Consider the following 19,483-nt stretch of genomic DNA (forward strand, 5'->3'; position numbering starts at 1 on the left):
GGTCTTCTTTGCCTGCTCTATTTCATGGGCCTTCAACATTTGCATTTTCACATCCATTAGGCTAATTTTGTTTAACATAGATTATGCAGTAACGCATACACACTTTTTTTTTTCCACACTAAGATCATCATATTAACTTCAAACCCATTGTTACAACTAGGCCGGCAATTACAAGTAATCCCGGAATTACAGTCCGACGGAGTAAAACAACCTCCCCGGAAAGAGAAGCCCACAAGAGGGAAACAATATGAAACATAAAAACCAGCCGAAGATAGATACAACACAAACTTACAACTGAGATATCTAGAACAATTACAAACAGATCCAGAATAGAAATAGAACAAATTGCATGTGGACTTAAAAGAGAACTTTGGAAAGACGATGGAGACAAACTTGATCAAACCACCGAGAAAAGAAACCTCCTATAGAGAATGGCCCAAACAATTGAAAGTTCAAAGCAGTAAGATCCGGGAGATCAACGGAACAATTTATTTTCCTGTCTACAAACCGGAGACGGCGGAGTCGAAGGGATGACTGACTTGAAACGCCTGCTTGAAGCTTACTAAAGAACAGATCTCGATCAGATCTAATAGGTTAAAGACAAGGAGCGAATGCAATCATCACCACACTTATGAAGCGATATTTTATTTCATTTCATTGGCAACTATTCTACTCAGGGGCGTCCCTGATATGGTGGAGACCCTAAACAATTTAGTAAAGAATTTTCAAAAAAAAAAAATTTGCAAATCGGAGGCCTTTTTCCATACTAATTTTTGTAAAAAAATTGGGGGCCCTAAGCGGATGTTTCACCTCGCTATGCTCAGGACCCCCCCTGATTCTACTACTGACGAGTTCTCTTTCTCTCTTTTTTTTTTGTTGTTTAGAAGAAAAAGACATTGCACATGAACTACTACAGAAACAATATTTTAATCTTCAAGAAGAGAACACACGAACAAATCTAACTCTTTTATTCCACACACACGCACGCTGACTCGGGTGCTGGCTGCGATAAGAAAGAGAAGGATCCCGTGATTCTCACTTATGAAGCAACTACGCCCCTCTCTCGCTATCGAAATCCATGGGACACTTAGTGGAGACCGGCAATGCGAATCTCTTCGAGTAATACCGGTATGGAAACTCGTCTTCAAATTGTCCCGTTTGCTTTCCATCGTCGAAATTTAAAGAGTAGCTCAATGGATCGTACCGGAATTTACCCTGTTCTGACCGGTTAGGACTGATTGCTACGCACCCTCCACCCTCACTTTTCCTCCTCCACTACAGCCACAGCAGCAGTGGTTCCGTCCCAATCTGCGTATATATGTCTTCCATCCTACGACTTCCGACCACTGCCTCGCTTTCCTCCACCCTCGAATCCACCACCTTTTCTCAGGCTCGAGCCTATCGCCTGTCCTGATCCGTTGCCACCACACGGATCTGCCACGAGAGGAGGCAAGGCAGGGCATCAGGAAACAACACCCTCTCTTCGCGAACAACGCCTCGTGCATTTCATCCGTATCGTCCATTTCAGACATCGGCGACGTTTGGAGCCTCATCCTCTTAGATCCCATCTCACCCCAAATCCAAACGAAGAACACCAGGATAAATAAATCCTGATTCTCTCTCTCTCTCTCTCTGTCTTGTTAGATCTTTGTCCCTCTTCTCATCTCCACTTGTAAAACCCTAGATTGCCTTGCCTTGCCTTGCCTTGTCCAATCAAACGCGTCTTTTGAGCTGGCATAAAAACAGAGCAGGAACCGGCATAACCGCTAACAGAGAAATATCGGTTCTCACTAACCCTTTGCTAGGTTTGGTCTGGTTCTCTAAATAAGCTAACTCCTAATTGATACATCTACTCTGAACAAATTCATTGCATGTGAATGGTCTAACCAAATCTTTTTTTAGCAATATAAATACAGTGAGAAAATATTACTTGTGCCACAATCTACTCAGACACAAAGGCAGGACCTACTTTAAGTAGGATAAATTGTATTTGTTCTAGAAACTACAATCATAATGGATGGTTTTGCATCATTCATTCCTCCACCTATTATGAATACTAGTATTAATTAACAACAACATAAAGAGGAAATTTTGAGGAACCTCGAGAAAGCCTCTGCAAAAAAAAAAAGAGAAAGTTTGATAACAAGTTCAAGCGGAAGAAGGATAGTGATCAAGGGTTATTTCGAGGTCATGAAGCTGAGAGAGAACATATTCAAGCTTCTGGAAGCAGATCTCATTAGCTATCCTTGCATTGTAGTCGCTTTTCTCAAAGGGACGGTACTCGCACGCGCTTTTGATCTCTTCCCTTAGTGTCACTTGAATATCCTGCACAATAAGTCCATGTTGTTCATCCAAAGGTGAACAAAATTCATAAATAAGACAACTTAATGTTAGCTGAAACTTTGTGGTTAATTAGACCAAACCCACAAACAAACAAAGCCTCTTAATGTAGTAATCTTAACCAAGACTTGTGTCAAATGCGAGCCCAAATTGTATTTTTGATCGACGAAATTATTAAAACAGAAGAGAATAGAAATGAGCACCATTAATAATCTAGACTTGTGTCCCAAACAGGTAGCACTAGTAGAATCCAAAGGACATATCAGAAGTTCACCATTCATTCATAAACCTAAAAGCTCAAAGACTCTATAAGGTGAAAATGGGAAATGAAGTGAAGAAGAAGAACCTTGATGGATTGCATGAACTCTCGGCAATGGCTGTTGACGAAATCTTTCCTGGGGCCAGAAGGGCTCGACAGTTCTTCCATCACACCTCCAGCTATATCCAATACCCTTACCACTCTCTGAAATTAAAAGTAAGGAATTGATATACAGATTCAAAATCAAATTAACTTCCTACTGATTTAATCTATAAAAAAAAATGATTGTTCCGTGAAATCTCACCCTCTCCACATTCTGGAGTCGCTGCAAAGAAGTATTCTGCGTCTGCGGATCCATCCACGATTTCTCTGAAACACAGTCGATGGCAGAGACAGGAGACGGTGAAATCGGATAATTAGACGGCGGGATGAAGAAAAGAACAGCGACGGAGAGAGTAGAGGGATAAAAGAAGTTTGTCACGTGAAACGCCACGATTTCTACTTCGAACAGCACGCAGTTAAAGTACTGAATGACGGAAACACCCCCTTCCTTCAGATAAAATATCTATTTGTGATAAAAAAAAACATGAACAGAAAGCTGAGCAAAGCTTACTCTTACAAAGTCTACAATGGCTCACTTCCTAGACCTTAACACTCTCACCAAAACTTTACGTGAGTGAGACAATGAAAATCTCAAAATCGAGCGGGAAAACCACAGTTTCAAGAACCGGACTCGGTACAGCTCCCAAGACGGATGATGACACTGGGATTTGCTGTCGATACCTAAACTACGTTAGAAAGTACTTGATGCTTAAATCCACCTTCTTGTTCTACGATTTCAACAATCTCATCTCTGTTGCTGCCTCCCAAGACAAGCAGCCTCTCACTGATTTGGCCAACAGATTGTTCGACACAGCTTTGAATTGTTAATCACTACTAACTAACACCAGTCTTCATCTGGTTTACTCTAATCCGAAGAGAGTGTTGTTCTATTTGTTACATATCCTTTGATTCTTCCTCCTTTTTTTTCTATACAGCTTGAAGATGCAGCTAAAACGAAGAACTTATCTGAGCAAACAGATACGTGTTACAAACATATTTTTGTAAATGCAAACAAAGTCCCAAAAGTTTAGACAAATAATATCTATTATATAAAAGAACCTAAAACTCTGATTAGTATTAGGCAGAAGAGTCCAAAAATCAAATCCATGAAGATTTTGCTTGTTGTGCCTGAAGTGGACATGAACTTGAAAAAGCCCAACAGATATAAAATTTCTTCTTCCAAAGGTTATGACCAGAATGGCCTGAAACCAGTTCAGTTTACACTGTTTACTTGCTACTGAAAATCATTCATTCATGGTGGATAAACACTCTATGGTTATGAAATTAAATATTGCATAAGCCAGCCAACAAAAAAAAAGAAAACTTTAAAAGCTAATAAGAAAAATTCAATATAGTATTGGGATAACTACAATCTAGCCAACTCTTGTATGTATAAATACTTGTGTTTAGCTGCTTGGACCAGTTTATCTCCCAACTCTTATATATAGTTTCCATGCACATGAATGAACGAGAATATACACATTGACATAAGTTCCAAGAAAAAAAAAAGAACATGTACATGGATAAAACAACCCCTGTTTCTCATGTTATACAAACTATTTGTCGCAACGGTGTAGACTTTTCTTCTTAACCGGGTCTGGTAGCTGTAGTTGACAGTGTGTTGGAAAATTTGATAAATAATGATTCCTGATACCTAATTGTAACGTTCCTGCTTTAGGTTTGTGTGCAGCTGCCAGCTTCTATTTCAACAGTTGGTCGTCTGGTTAGTCAATTTTTAGTTACTCATCACTTTTAAACCGACACAATCTCAGATTGATGTACCAAATGATTTGCAGATTGATATACAATTGACAGCTTTAGTATTAAAAAGAAAAAGTAAAGATAAAGCAATTAGTAGTATCATTAACGTGTACATTACACCATCTTCCTTGAGTTAATTTCGTCGTAATGCCAATGGTTTTAAGTTCTTTTATCTTTCTTCTGACACAGTAATGACCACTAAAGGTCCATTGCTTCCTACTCATCTTTACGTTTTACCAAGAAAACCACCCCACACTCAAAATTGTAGTGTTATCATGTAACATACTATTCCAAATAAAAGCAACAATTTAAAGTGTAACGTTTTCCTTTTCATAATTTACATTTATGCCTTGCTATCATGTAATTACGTAAATGGAATTAAATATGCCGAATACAATAGTAAACTCATTTTACCTTTGTTGTTAAGGTTACAACTTTCGGGAATTTGTTTGAGTAATTAAATGAAAAATAAGTAAAAAGGGTTTAAAACGCACACAAAAAAGCTAAAGATAATTCACGTGTTTTTTTTTGCCGTTCTCTCTGAAAACAGAACTTGGGGAAAAGTGGGAGAGAAAATTAAATAAGAAAACCTCTTTCTCTCACTTTCTTCGTCTTCAAATGTGTAAAGGCAATGCTCTCGATCTCAATAACCTAATCGAATAATGGAACTCACTGATTCTACGAAACCGCAACTCGGAGAGAGCAGGAGCGCCGCTCTCGACGAAGACAATCGCTCCTTTCTCGGCATCGATCTCAACGAAATCCCTTCCGCCGGCGTCGTTACTCCTGGCGGCGCTGTCCAGGACGACGACGGAGAGTACGAACCCGTTGAAGTTGTTAGGTCAATTCACGATAACCCGGACCCAGCGCCTGGAGCCCCCGCGGAGGTTCCTGAGCCGGATCGGGATGCCGCGTGCGGCGCCTGCGGAAGGCCGGAGTCTATGGAGCTCGTAGTAGTCTGCGACGCTTGTGAGCGAGGGTTTCATCTGTGCTGTGTTAGCGACGGAGCGGAGGCTGCTCCTTCCGCTGATTGGATGTGCAGCGACTGTGTTACCGGTGGCGAGAGGAGCAAACTGTGGCCGTTGGGGGTGAAGTCCAAGCTTATCCTCGATATGAACGCCTCGCCGCCGAGTGATGCCGAGGGTTACGGAGGCGAGGATACATCAGATTCGAGGTACGTTGCCGTGCTTCGGTTTCCCGACTATTATTGCGTTAGGGTTTATTATTAGCTTTTCTGTTCTTTGATCTTAGCAGAAATTGTAAAAAGCAGTGATGGTTTCCTTTTGTTTTTGCTTCTCCAGAAAGCAGCATATGCTGGCCAGCACTTCTTGCATGGGGAACACTTTTGAACATTCAAGCTTTCTGATTCCTGGTAGAGCTCATACTTTAGGTTTTGGCTTCCCATCAGACCTGGGCAACAGATTTCCCTCTTTGGATCCAAGCGAGCTCTTGTTGCAAAATCTCAGGCATTTCATATCTGAAAGGCACGGCGTCGTATTAGAAGATGGTTGGCGTGTCGAATTTAAACAACCTTTAAATGGATATCATCTCTGTGCAGTGTATTGTGCCCCGAGTGGGAAAACATTTAGTTCAATACAAGATGTTGCTTCTTATCTGGGCTTGGCTACTAATGGTAACTATCGCTGTATGGATGCTGAAATCACGAATCAGACTTCTCTTCCTCCAGAAAGATTGAATATGCCCAAGAGAAGAAAGACATCAAGATGGCCAAACAACAATTTCCCTGAGCAAAAGGGTAGTTCAGTGAGTGCTCAGCTCAGTCGTTTTCCATATAGTGGTCATACGATGCCCCCTTCTGATACTCTTTTTCAGGCTGTTGAATCTCTTAGCTCTGGGAATAATGGATGTGGTTGTGAGGAAGCTAATGTAAGTGTAAACTTCGATTCTCTACTGGTTACTCTTTGTTTTTGTTTTTTTTTAACCCCCATGTTTGTGTTTTTTTTACTTTCAGAAAGGACTTCCTATGCAATTTGAAGATTTCTTTGTCCTGTCGCTTGGACGAATTGACATAAGACAGTCTTACCACAATGTCAACATGATTTATCCAATAGGATATAAGTCCTGCTGGCATGATAAAATCACAGGGTCTTTATTTACTTGTGAAGTATCTGGTGGTTGTTCTGGGCCTGTTTTCAAGATTACAAGGTCACCATGCTCTACATCATTTCTTCCAGTTGGATCGACTGTCTTCTCATGCCCAAAGATTGACAAAATGGTGGAACAGAACATTGACAAACGAGGTGATCGTAGAGACAGTATTCAAGACAATGATGACACTGTTGAGATCCTTCTTTCAGATCCATCCCCACCTCTTGGAGATGATATATTGTCTTGTTTACGGGAGAAGAATATCTCCAATACATTCAATTGCCTGCGCTCGGAAGTTGGTCCTTCTCTACTAGACTTAAATAATACTCTATCCTATAATCAGCAGCATGGGATAGAAATTGGCGAGATTGTTGTGGAAGAAGATTCATTGTCTGTTGCATGGAAAAAGGTGTCTCAAAAACTTGTTGATGCATGTTTTAATGTCCTAAAGCACAAGGGTTCCATGAACTTTCGTTGCAAGCATGTTGACAGAGAAACAAGGGAAATCAACTGGGATACAGTAAATGAGAAAGACGATGTGATTTTATCTTTGTCAAGATTCTGCTGTTCTTTGGCTCCTAACAGTGCTACACGTGGTGAAAAGGATAGTAGCGAGATTGCATCTCTAGTTGATGTTTTGTCAAGGTGGCTTGATCAAAGCAGGTTTGGAATTGATGCAGATTTTGTACAGGAAATGATTGAACGTATGCCTGGTGCCGAATCATGTTCAAATTATAGGTCTCTGAAGACTAGAAGTTCTTCTGTTTCCGTAACTGTAGCAGAAGGAGCGCTTGTTGTCAAACCAAAAGGTGGAGAAAATGTCAGGGAAGAAGTTCTTGATGAGATATCTCGGAAAGCCAAAAGGCATAAACTAAATGTTGGTCATGGTTTAAGCAATCCACACCCTCCTCCCGGGAGGCCAATGTGTTTGAGGCTTCCTCCTGGGGTTGTTGGTGACTTCCTTCAGGTACATACATGTATTTTTATTATATGGGTAATCTACAAAGTACCCCTCCATTCACTAGGTCCTGCCACACATAGATAACAGTCATTTTTATTTTTGGCTGATCAGGTATCTGAAGTGTTCTGGCGTTTCCGTGAAATTTTGGGTTTGGGAGAGGCTTTCTCATCTGAGAAGCTTGAACAGGAGATTGTCAATCCACTGTTCGATGGTTTCTTTCTTGATAAATATGGGAAAGAAGTTCATAGAAGTGAGATGAACATTAGTGATAAGGATTGCACTGCTAGTAAAATTTTGTCTTTGTTGGATGAATCTCGCCAACCTTTTTCTTCTGAAAATACCTCTGCTTCTGTACTAAAAGAGACAAAAGCAGGGAATTCTACCGGGTTCAACATTTCATATTCCTCTCGTGGGCCGTGCTTCGGTGAACTTCTAACAAAGACTCACATTTCGCTTCTGCAAGTGCTAATATGTGAGTTGCAATCCAAGGTAGCTGCATTTGTTGATCCAAACTTTGATTCGGGAGAATCAAGATCTAGACGGGGACGGAAAAAGGATGACAGTACACTTTCTGCTAAAAAAAATAAGCTGCATATGCTTCCTGTTAACGAGTTCACATGGCCTGAATTGGCCCGTAGGTACATTTTGTCTCTTTTATCAATGAATGGGAACCTCGAATCAGCAGAGATTGCTGCCCGTGAAAGTGGTAAGGTATTCCGTTGCTTACAAGGGGATGGTGGTTTGCTCTGTGGTTCACTCACAGGAGTAGCTGGGATGGAAGCCGATTCAATGGTATGTTTTTGTTGTTATTCTATTTATTTTCTGGGTTACACATTTTGCTTGTATTACTGATTGACGGGATCACAAATTTAGTTTCTCGTTCGGAACCTGTTTACTGTTTTTCTTTTCCTTCAAATGTTCTATCATTTACCTTCCACGAAATTAGTCAGGTTGATCTTTCCCGAGCTTATTAGAAAGATATGTTCCAGTTATAGGTGAGTCTAGACTCTAGAGTAGTTAAGTTTCCTATGTCTTCTATATCTTGACATTTATATTCTGTTACTCTTGAATATCCTGAAGGTCCTCTTTTATTATACAGTCTCGAAAATCGATTTACTTTGTGTTGGGGCAAGAAATATTGCTTGCTATAGGAAAAATACTTACGTTCCTAAACCACTCTCACAGAAAGAGAATGCCCTTTGAACTTACGTGTACGTATTAACTATTTATCTTCAGTTACTTGCAGAGGCTACAAAAAAAATATTTGGTTCGTTGACAAGAGAAAATGATGTTCTCTCTGTGGAAGATGATGATTCTGATGGCCTTGATGCTACTGAGACAAACGCTTGCAATGGTGATATTCCAGAGTGGGCACTGGTTCTGGAACCCGTGAGAAAGCTTCCAACAAATGTTGGGACTAGAATCAGAAAGTGTGTCTATGAGGCTTTAGAGAGAAATCCACCAGAGTGGGCAAAGAAGATATTGGAGCATTCCATCAGTAAAGAAGTATATAAAGGCAATGCATCAGGACCGACAAAGGTTCAATCTCTAAAACCAACGCTTACATTAAATTTTGAACTGCGTAAATTGGAATTTCTTGTTTTCTTGAATTCCCTTTTCTGTCTCTTGTTCTTCTGGTGATGTATCTCAGTCTGATGACATATGATATTATTTCCCTTTACTGAATACAGAAAGCTGTGCTCTCGTTGCTAGCCGAAGTTCGAGGTGGAGATATGGTGCAGAAGTCTGTCAAAGGAACCAAAAAGAGGACGTCTATTGGTGTATCTGATGTCATTATGAAGAAATGTCGTGCTGTGTTGCGTGATGTTGCTGCTGTAGACGAGGATAAAGTGTTTTGCACTTTATTGGGGCGAAAGTTACTGAATTTGAATGATAATGATGATGACGGACTCTTGGGATCACCTGCAATGGTTTCGCGTCCCTTAGACTTTAGAACTGTTGATTTGAGGTTGGCTGTTGGTGCGTATGACGGATCAACTGAAGCTTTTCTCGAGGATATTCTTGAGGTAGGATTTTCCCTCTTTGTCTGATTTTTTTGTGCAATTGATGGCATGATGCTTTCTGTGCGATATGAGAGCTAGTTTATTGAAGTGATATATTTCCCATTTCGGTATTGCATCTTTGTGCTGTAAGTTTCACACTATTCATTTAGATGCATGAATGTAAAGTGTTGAACACCCAGAAATTAGCTGCTCAGCTGTTGGATAAAGTTTTAGCTATGATTAGAAATCGAAGCAATTGAGTCCTACAGTACATGCTTGACTTATTTTTTAAAATTTGTTGTGATGGTATGCATGCAACTTTATCTTGTTTCATGGATGACATGCTAATTTTCACTTTCTGATTTGCAGCTGTGGAGTTGTTTACGTGTTATGTATGCGGATCAGCCCGATTCTTTAGAACTGGTTGAAACATTGTCGGAAAAATTTAAGTCACTGTACGAAGCTGAGGTTTGTCTTTTTCTCCTTTTTCTGCTATGCTCTAGAACGTGATATGTTCACAGCTTAGTTAGCCTCTTGAAGTCAAATGGTCGAGACAGTCCCATCAAACAAATTTTGTTAAGGCTTATCATTTTTGAAAGTTATAGGCCTTTGAGATCAGAGTTAGATGCTTTCAAAGGGTTTTTCCTTTTGTGTGTTGCCTTTCAGTTTCTAGGAGGTGTATGCATGGTATCCTCTTTCTATGAAAATATTTGCAATGTCGAGTGCAATTCTGTTCTCAAGTTTCAAGCCTTTTATTTTTTTGCTGGTATAGGTTCTACCTCTTGTTCAGAAACTTATGGACTACAGAAAATTGGAATGTCTAAGTGCAGAGATGAGGAAGGAAATTAAGGACATTGTTGTTTCAGTAAATAAGCTTCCCAAGGCCCCGTGGGATGAGGGGGTATGTAAAATATGTGGCGTTGACAAAGATGATGACAGTGTTCTCTTGTGTGATACGTGCGATGCGGAGTACCACACATATTGTTTGAATCCCCCTCTTATTAGAATTCCAGATGGAAATTGGTATTGTCCCTCATGTGTCATTGCCAAGGGCATGGCTCAGGATGCTTTGGAATCGAACAAACTAGTCAGACGGCGGAAAGGTAGAAAGTATCAGGGGGAACTTACCCGAGGTTCTATGGAAACAACTGCTCGCTTGGTAGATGTGATGGAAGGAAAAGACTACTGGGAGTTCAGTGCTGAGGAGGTAAGTTTTGAACCTCTTCTCTCATTTTTGCTCATTCATTTGAAATGTTTCACCTTTTACTTCTCTTTTTGAAGATGAATATCATGATTATATTTTCATGTTGTAATCCTTAGCTTATGTTTTACGACAATTATAGAATTCCGGTTAAATTGAATCATGATTATATTTTCATGTGGATTTAAGGTATTTTTCGAAGGAAGGAAGTCTTTAGATATTTATTTTTCTACCGTATAGAATTCCGGTTAAATTGAGTCAAATGACACTGCGAAAAAACTATTTTGTAGCTCTCTTTTTCTTAAAACTAGTACAAGCATATGGACCTGCTGCTGTTGGTAATCTGGTCAATGTCTTTTTGTTTTAATGCAGAGAATCCTGCTGCTTAAGCTTCTATGCGATGAACTGCTTAGCTCATCCCTTGTTCATCAACACCTCGAGCAGTGTGCCGAAGCCTTAATTGAAATGCAGCAGAAGTTGCGCTCTCTTTCCTCAGAATGGAAAAACACAAAAATGCGGCAGGAGTTTCTGACGGCTAAACTCGCAAAGGTTGAACCTAGTATTCTAAAGGAAATGGGCGAACCACAAAATTCAAGTAGCTTTGCAGACTACCGTGGATGTAATCAACAACAGGAGAGTGTTGGAGACAGGGTTCCTCATGATGATGACGCTTCCTCTGCTGCGTTTCTTAACAATAATCAGGGAAAAGCTCCGCTTGAGACAGATGCTCAGACTGGAGAGTCAAATGTCATTTCGAGAGAGAACAAAATTCCCACCCCCGAAAAAGTTACATCCCCTGGAAGGAACGAGTCGCCAATAGAGGTAACGGATCATATGTCTTGTGAAAGAGAAGATACTACAGAGACCTTGGACAAATCAGCTGGAAGGAACCATGAAACACACACTATAAAACCCAATGCGGTGGAATTGAAGACAGCACATGATGCATCTTCTGTGGCTTCCCAAGAATTGCAGGCTTGTCAACAGGATTTGAATGCCACTAGTAATGAAATACAGAATCTGCAGCAATCAATCGGAAGCATTGAATCACAGATTCTAAGGCAATCTATACGAAGAGACTTTCTGGGAAGTGATGCTAGTGGTCGTCTATATTGGGGTTGCTACTTCGCGGAAGAACATCCTCGTATTTTGGTTGATGGAAGCATGTCGTTGCAGAAATCTGTACAAGTTGACTTGACAGGTTCAAAAGTTCCCTCCCCATTTCTCCATGCCGTTGACCATGGAAGATTAATGGTCTCACCCTGGACATATTATGAAACTGAAGCGGAGATCAGCAAGCTTGTCCTATGGCTTCATGATGATGACCCAAAAGAAAGAGGCTTGAGAGAGTCTATTTTGTGCTGGAAAAGGTTACGATTTGGGGATCTTAAAAGGGAAATCAAACAAGCTGAGAATTCGTCCTCCCCAACATTGCCTGGGAATCTTGTGACGAAGGCTGCCATGTCAATGGAGAAAAGATATGGTCCATGCATCAAACTAGAGATCGAAACCTATAAAAAACGGGGGAAGAAGACAAAGTTTGCAGAGCGAGAGAAACTGTGTAGATGCGAATGCTTGGAATCCATTTTGCCATCCATGATTCACTGCCTCGTATGCCACAAAACATTTGCAAGTGATGATGAATTTGAGGAGCACGCCGAGAGTAAGTGTGTTCCATATTCATTAGCAACTGAAGAAGGCAAAGAAAAGTATGATTCTTCAAAAGCAAAAGAAAGCCTGAAATCCGATTATCTTAGTGTAAAGTCTAGCGCTGGCAAAGATAAAGCTGAAATATCCAATGTTTCTGAACTTGATTCTGGGCTGATAAGATACCAAGAAGAAGAATCTATTTCCCCATATCATTTTGGGGATATCTGCTCCAAGTTTGTGACAAAGGATTCTAACAGAGATTTGGTTAACGAGATTGGTCTGATCAGTTCAAATGGAAGTCCAACATTTCTTTCGTTGCCATCTATTCATTTTAACGACTCAATGCTCATATCGGCCACTGGCAGTAAGCTAGATGGTGGTGATTCAGGGGATCAGGTGATGTTTACTGGTTCTGAAGCCAATGGTGAAGACTTGAATTCTGAATCATTGGACAGATCGGTCACAAATGATCTTGGCAGTCCGCTGAACAAACTGAATGGAGTGGGATTTGGCAACTCAGAGGAAAAGAACAAAAACTCTACAGGCAGTGGGTTAAAAGGCTACTGTGTGGTTCCACAGGCGTCTTTGAAACGTGTTACTGGCAAAGCTTTGCAGGTTTTCAGGTTCCTTAAAACCAACTTGCTTGATATGGATGTGGCACTACCTGAAGAAGCTTTAAGACCATCGAAATCACATCCAGATCGTAGACGAGCTTGGCGTGCTTTTGTTAAATCGGCACAAAGCATTTTCGAGGTTTAGTTCTTATATATTTATATTCTTTTTACTCCTCTCTATCTAATACCATATGTAATCTGGATTTGCTAATGTGTATGCCTTTTTGACATTTGATATTCAGTTGGTTCAGGCAGCAATTGTGGTAGAAGACATGATAAAGACGGAGTACTTGAAAAATGAATGGTGGTACTGGTCTTCTCTATCAGCGGCAGTTAAAATCTCGACACTCTCTGCGCTATCCCTTCACATCTTCTCCCTCGATGCAGCGATTATGTACGATAAAAGCATAACTGAATCAGATCCTATGGATGAGACAAAGGAGATAGGCTTACAAGAGCAGAAGTCACAAGCTGTAACTGATACACAAGAAAGAAGCAGCAGAGCTAACAGAAGGTCCGGTAAGAAAAGGAAAGAACCTGAGGGATCATAACAATTTACTTGAAACCACACAAGTAGAAAAGCTTCAGCGGAAATGGTGGCTTTTGTTTTTAATCAAAGTGGAGCCAATCAATATGTGTATGTGTAGTAGATATAGGGAATGTTTCGGTCTGGAAGCAAAGCTGTAAGTTGGGGATGTTAGAGATCTGGTTTGGTGGTTCATCAAAGAATAGTCAGGACTTGAAAGTGGGGTCTAACAGGTGGATGAGCGGAGAGAGTATGTGTGTACGTACGTACACATACATATATATATGTAGAAGACAAAACTAATGTCTCTGGAATTTAACTACTAGTAGTAGTATTAAAGCCGCTTTTTTAGACATGAGCTGATTGATGAATTTTTTAGAAAGGAAACTTCGATTCTTTATAAATCTTTCTCTCGCTCTATAAACAGTGAATGGATGATTATGAGAGGGCTTCAATCTTTCTTCTTCTTATAGTTTCCAGTGGGTACAATAGCCAGTGAATTCATCGAATCAATAAAATTATTTTTACCTTTGGACTTAAAAAAAAATAGAATATAGATTCGTACGTTTCACAATGATAACATTTATATATAACCGATCAATAATTCAATACCGTGGATTTGGGTCACTCCACCGGTCCACAAAGGCACAAATTATGCAGCGTTACGTCAACATGGAAACAAACAATGCTGTATTTTAAAAAGAAAACACACACAAGATATAAAAATACATAATTGTGTTTTGCATTTAGCTTTCACGTCCAGCCCCAGAATCCTAGTGATTCACCGTGACCGTGCGGCGGCGAAGTGGTGGCCCCAAATACGTCAACAACGAAACAGCTCCGGTCATTATCACTCCCGTTGTTGTTATGTTCCTCCAGTTGGTGGATGGGTACGATACTTGGGAAGTAAGAGTCACAGCTGTCTAGTAGTTGAGGAGCGTCTTCTTCGTCTAGTACCGTACTCCCTGAACTCAACCGGTCCTCTGTTTTGATTGGCGATGGTTCGATATGGTTCATGTTCACCGAATCAAGCTGCTGCTGGGGGTTTGCTTCGGGCACTTGACCCGATGGCTCCTTAGTTGCCTCTTCTTTGGCTTGGAGCTTCTCTGCCAGGGAAGTCACCTGTAAAAAAAAAAGAAGAAAAAGATTCTTACTTCTCTTTTATTAATCACACACAAAGGGGGTCAACACAAGCAACCTACCATAAGGAGATATTATTAAATTTTTAAATTCGTATATGATTGATTTGATTCCCAAAGTCTCTTTCTGTTGTGTGATAAGAAAAGAAAAAGAAAAGGAAAAGCATATCCTTTTAACATTTGATGCTTTTCTACTTTGGACCAATAAGGCATAAATATAGATTCGCTAATATTTAATTTTTGACAAGACGTTGTAGCCCAATGGTTAGGACGGGTCCCCGCCTGCACCCAGGTAGGGGGTTCGATCCACGCCGGAGGGAACTACCTTGCAACGCTCTTGTCACCCACACGGATATGGGCCATGCTTTCGGCCCATTTGAAAAACTGGGAGGGGCGTCTATCCGTGGGCATTCCTTCCCCTTGGGGATTAGTCTGGGCCTTCTGGGCCTGGGATACCCCCAGGTTAAACAAAAAAAAAAATATTTAATTTTAGATATTATTTTTTTTTTTTCCAAATCAAGGGTAAATAGAAAGACCTGGGATCTGAGGAGATGGTTGTCGTTGAGGATGGAGTCGTAGTTAGAGAGGAGTTGGTCGTAAGAAGACTTGAGGAGACTGAAGTCTCTCTCGAGCTGCTTTGTTTTCGAACGAGCACGTCGGTTTTGAAACCAGACAGCAACTTGCCTTGGCTGAAGACCAAGCTTCTTAGCAAGCTCAGTCTTGCGATCTGGCTCCAGCTTGTTCTCGGTTTCGAAGCTTTTCTCCAGCAGATGCACCTGTTGGGTAGTGAGGCGACGCTTTTTGTCGGGTGTGTGGTCGTCGTTATAGTCATCGTCGTCGTAAAGATCCTCGTGGGAGCAAAAGAAGGGCCTTCGCTTTGATGATTCCTCCATGTTCATCATCGATCTTGCTCCTTGGAAGAAGAACATGTTGCCATGGGCGGCAGAAGGATCGAAGAAAAACGAATTGGATTCCATCTCGATTTAACCAGACAAGAAAAATACAAAGAAAACAGAGAAACTGAGAGAGAGAGGATTGGGTTCAAAGTAAAGAGAAAGACCGATGAAGCTAAAGGGGATTAGAAGATGATGATCTTATGACGAAAGAAGCTTGTACTCCATAGTAATCTAGCCGGAGACTCTAACGGACAGATGCAAAATCCCATCATCAAAACAGCAATTACACCCAGAGGGAACCAGACAAGACCTTTTTTTTTTCTTTTCGAAATTATAGTTTAACCGATCATTACATCTCAAATAAATTCAAAGAGAGAGAGAGAGAGAGAGTTTCTCTTGGCCTTTGGCTTTGCTAAACTCATACGCTTCAAGAAGCGCGCTCTTTTATACCGCAAGCAATCTTCTTAAATGACCCTTTTACCCTCTCTTCATCCAACGTTAATGTATATAAAAATATTTATGTTTTCAAGTCTAAACTGTAATTACATACTTCCTTCGTTTTTTCTGATTTCTGCTCTTTTAACTTTTTTTTTTGTCCTACCTTCTTACAATTTTATTTGCTATTATGGAAAAAGAACACAAATTTTTTCATGCTTCTATGATTGCGTAATACAATTTCTCTAAAAAGGGGCAGTTCTGGTAGTTCGAATATGACTGAATTTTATAATCTGAAGTGGACTTCTATGAGCTTGGTGGGGCCCACTTTCTTTAGCGAGAGGACTTGGAAACAGATCTTAGCCGTTGGATCTGAATATACTTTTTTTTAGTTATATACTAGTATTAAACTAAAATATAGATTTTATTATCAGCTGTGGTAGTTCGGCCAGAGTGTGTTAAATAGGGGTGCAGTTGACAAAAAAAAAGTGTTAAATAGGGGTGCATGCTCGACGGTCGGGTAAGTGTCGGATATGCCGGTTGATCTGAAAAAAATCTAACGATCATCATCATCCTGTGTTTTCTTCATTTTCCCACAGCCTTGTCACATTATCATCTACTCATTATAAAATTTAGTAGTAATCGAGCTCACGTCACTCCTATTTTTATTTTATTTTATTTTTTTTCTCTGATCTTGATGAACCTTGCAGCAGTCTTGCACGATATTCTGTCATCTAATCTATTAATATAGAGTACTATTTTTATCTACTTAAATAAGTTGTCATTTAAGTTTGGACTCTTTCATTTTTCACTAGAAAATATAACATTCATTATTATTATATTAACATTACAAAATAACTTAACCTCTAATTAAAAAGATCGTTGACTACCCATAATACACTGACTTTATGATACACTAATGTAATTATATTTGAATCTTCACCTTCATAAGAAGCATGAATAAATTATATTTAAATCTTTCACAATTCATTAATACAACTATATGTCTAAATCTTTGCAGTATATTATAATTGATACAAACATTTACACAATTGTATACACACATTTCATTTGTATTTCCCTATCCTCATTGTCTCCATGTTTGAATCTATGGAGGTTGGGTAGGTCCTCATTAGAAATAACCTGATCTATAGATATTTGTTTCTTATTCTCCATGACTTCTCTTCATAATGAATGAAAAAAATATTTTGGTTCCCTGCAAAGAGAAATGAAAAGAGATTCATAACATTTATCATTCATGCATATTAGAAGTATTTGAATCATTACTTCATAGAAAATATCCAAATACATTCTATAGAGTAGATGTATAAAATGGAATTATAAACATTTCCGTATGAAATGAGGAATCGTTTATATTTTTTTTTTTAACTTAGATTCTAACAATCTTAACCAGAACAAATAATAGTTTTATCACATTATGCTAACAAACTATTTAAAAACGATTTTTATTTCATCTTCCTAATAGTTTTTAAACCCTAACAATATTATCTAAAATAACCAATCATTTCCTAAATTTATGCTAACAAAAAAAAAAAGAAACAATTACTTTAGAATCCCATGAACTTTAGATAACTAACTTAATATTGTTAGAATTACTATCTATCAAAGAATATTTTGTAAATCTAACCTAAACAAATGATATAACAAGAGATCGAGATTTATTAAAACATTTACCCTATCTCATAATAGGTTATATGACAAATTTAACTTTTGTTATGTTTAACACTTATAATTTGAACTGATTTTTAACAATTGATGAAGATTTAATTATTTTCGTTTTATCAAGATTTAGATCAAGATTTTATCATTTTGTTGGTAAAAAATAAACTGATTTGCAAACTACCCAATGTTTTACATTATACAAATTTACGTTTTTGAAAATATAGTAAGTTCATACGTATCCAACTAAAAAATTTCAAACTAAAGTTTTATAATACTTTTTTGCAAAGTAGGAATTTTAATATTGTTTAATAAATATGATGTATCGACTACATACATAATGATAATTTTACATGATCAACTAGGGTTTAAATCTATTTAAATAATCTATTTTATTAATTTACAATCCTATTTATACTACCGATAAATAATTCATTTAATTTTGAACCTATGCAGTTTCTATTAATGATAGATTGATTAGATATTAAATAATTAAATCTGAAAATTCTGTTACAGTAATTCATGTTGCTTTACCAATTATTTGGGAATCAATAAATATGACCGATATTTTTACCAAATAATATTTAGTTTTGATATACAAAAAAATATATATATATATATTTAAGACATAAACAATACAATATAGTTGAAATCATTTTAGTATGTCTATTTACATTTCTCACTACTACGGAAGCCTAATTCGAACCTTTTATTTATCAAGAATGGATTTGATGGTAATTAATAATTGTTGTTATAGCGAATTGGTTTAACTAAGCTATTGTCTATTTTGTACATATAAATCAATCTATTGGTAGCATATAAGGTTAGGTGCCGTTTTAAAATATTCTTAAAATATTCATTATTTTGATATTGAAATGTTTAAATTATGTTTTTGACACTATTTACAGAAATAATTTCATCTTAATATTTATATAAAAACAAATAAGATTTACTAACAAAACAAATAAGTAACAGAACTAAAAGCCACACATTTTAGATTAAATCAAATTTAAATTTAATGAAATTGTAAAACCCTTCTAACATTTTTTTATAATAAATAATTCCGCGTTTTAACGCGGGTTAAAATCTAGTTCTATATTATAATTAAGGTTTAAGCAATAATAAGCATCGGAATTACTTTTGCATACAGTGTCAAGTCAAGTTACGGCTCAAAATTAATTTAAGAAGAGAAGGAAAAATTCAGAGAGTATATAAGAGAAGTATCCAACAAGTAATGTCATCTCCAATCCAACTCTATTTTTCTTTTAAAATAGAATAAAAATAAATCTGGAGTAATAAATGTTTTAATCCAATTTCATATATAACTCTATTTTAAAGTTTATTACATAAATAAAATAATCGATTTTTTATTCATTCATGACTCCACTGTAAAATGAAGATAAAATAGAACTGAAACATTTTTATTTTATATTCACTTTTATTCAATTTTATAGAAAAGAAATAAAATTTTATATTGAAAATATTCTAACAAGTAACAACCAATATTTGACAAGTCTTTTGGCAAAAAAAAGTACTCTCTCAATTTCAATGCGTAAAATGTTTTGTTTGAAAGCTCTTATATTAAGAAAAATATTTACTTCAAAAATATCAATAAAAATATAAATTATCAAGAAAAATATTTACTTCAAAAATATCAAGAAAAATATTTACTTCAAAAATATCAATAAAAATATAAATTATAATTAAACTAGCCAATTATAAAATACAACACAATATATAATTAGTTGTATAGTTTTTAATAAAATCAAAAGTTACATAAATCATTAAAATATCTTATATTTTGAAA

The 19,483-nt window shown here is 37.8% G+C and overlaps 3 protein-coding genes and 1 pseudogene across 4 annotated transcripts; 1 reads left to right on the plus strand and 3 right to left on the minus strand.

Moving 5' to 3' along the window:
- Positions 1-132: 132 nt before the first annotated feature.
- Positions 133-1,819, minus strand: LOC130497044 (uncharacterized; annotated as a pseudogene).
- A 138-nt stretch (positions 1,820-1,957) lies between these two features.
- LOC130497045 (mediator of RNA polymerase II transcription subunit 11) lies at positions 1,958-3,064 on the minus strand. Its single transcript, XM_056989901.1, has 3 exons — positions 2,904-3,064; positions 2,687-2,803; positions 1,958-2,325 (listed from the first exon to the last, which is right to left on the minus strand). Exons 1-3 carry the CDS (start codon positions 2,955-2,957, stop codon positions 2,149-2,151), a joined length of 348 nt encoding a protein of 115 aa, XP_056845881.1. The 5' UTR covers positions 2,958-3,064; the 3' UTR covers positions 1,958-2,148.
- A 1,929-nt stretch (positions 3,065-4,993) lies between these two features.
- LOC130496759 (methyl-CpG-binding domain-containing protein 9-like) lies at positions 4,994-13,950 on the plus strand. 2 transcript variants are annotated; one of them, XM_056989185.1, is made up of 11 exons: positions 4,994-5,636; positions 5,764-6,226; positions 6,296-6,349; positions 6,435-7,538; positions 7,644-8,324; positions 8,769-9,071; positions 9,224-9,559; positions 9,905-10,003; positions 10,308-10,742; positions 11,109-13,139; positions 13,243-13,950. In XM_056989185.1, exons 1-11 carry the CDS (start codon positions 5,125-5,127, stop codon positions 13,549-13,551), a joined length of 6,327 nt encoding a protein of 2,108 aa, XP_056845165.1. In that variant the 5' UTR covers positions 4,994-5,124; the 3' UTR covers positions 13,552-13,950. The 2 variants fall into 2 exon arrangements, with proteins under 2 accessions (XP_056845165.1, XP_056845164.1); XM_056989184.1 differs by having other exon boundaries at positions 5,764-6,349.
- A 134-nt stretch (positions 13,951-14,084) lies between these two features.
- LOC130496760 (homeobox-leucine zipper protein HAT5-like) lies at positions 14,085-15,978 on the minus strand. The gene is made up of 2 exons (XM_056989186.1): positions 15,202-15,978; positions 14,085-14,648 (listed from the first exon to the last, which is right to left on the minus strand). The coding sequence occupies exons 1-2, from the start codon at positions 15,640-15,642 to the stop codon at positions 14,280-14,282; spliced, it is 810 nt and encodes a 269-aa protein (XP_056845166.1). The 5' UTR covers positions 15,643-15,978; the 3' UTR covers positions 14,085-14,279.
- Positions 15,979-19,483: the final 3,505 nt, after the last annotated feature.

This window comes from Raphanus sativus, chromosome 6, assembly GCF_000801105.2.
Source record: "Raphanus sativus cultivar WK10039 chromosome 6, ASM80110v3, whole genome shotgun sequence".
Classification (NCBI taxonomy): domain Eukaryota; kingdom Viridiplantae; phylum Streptophyta; class Magnoliopsida; order Brassicales; family Brassicaceae; genus Raphanus; species Raphanus sativus.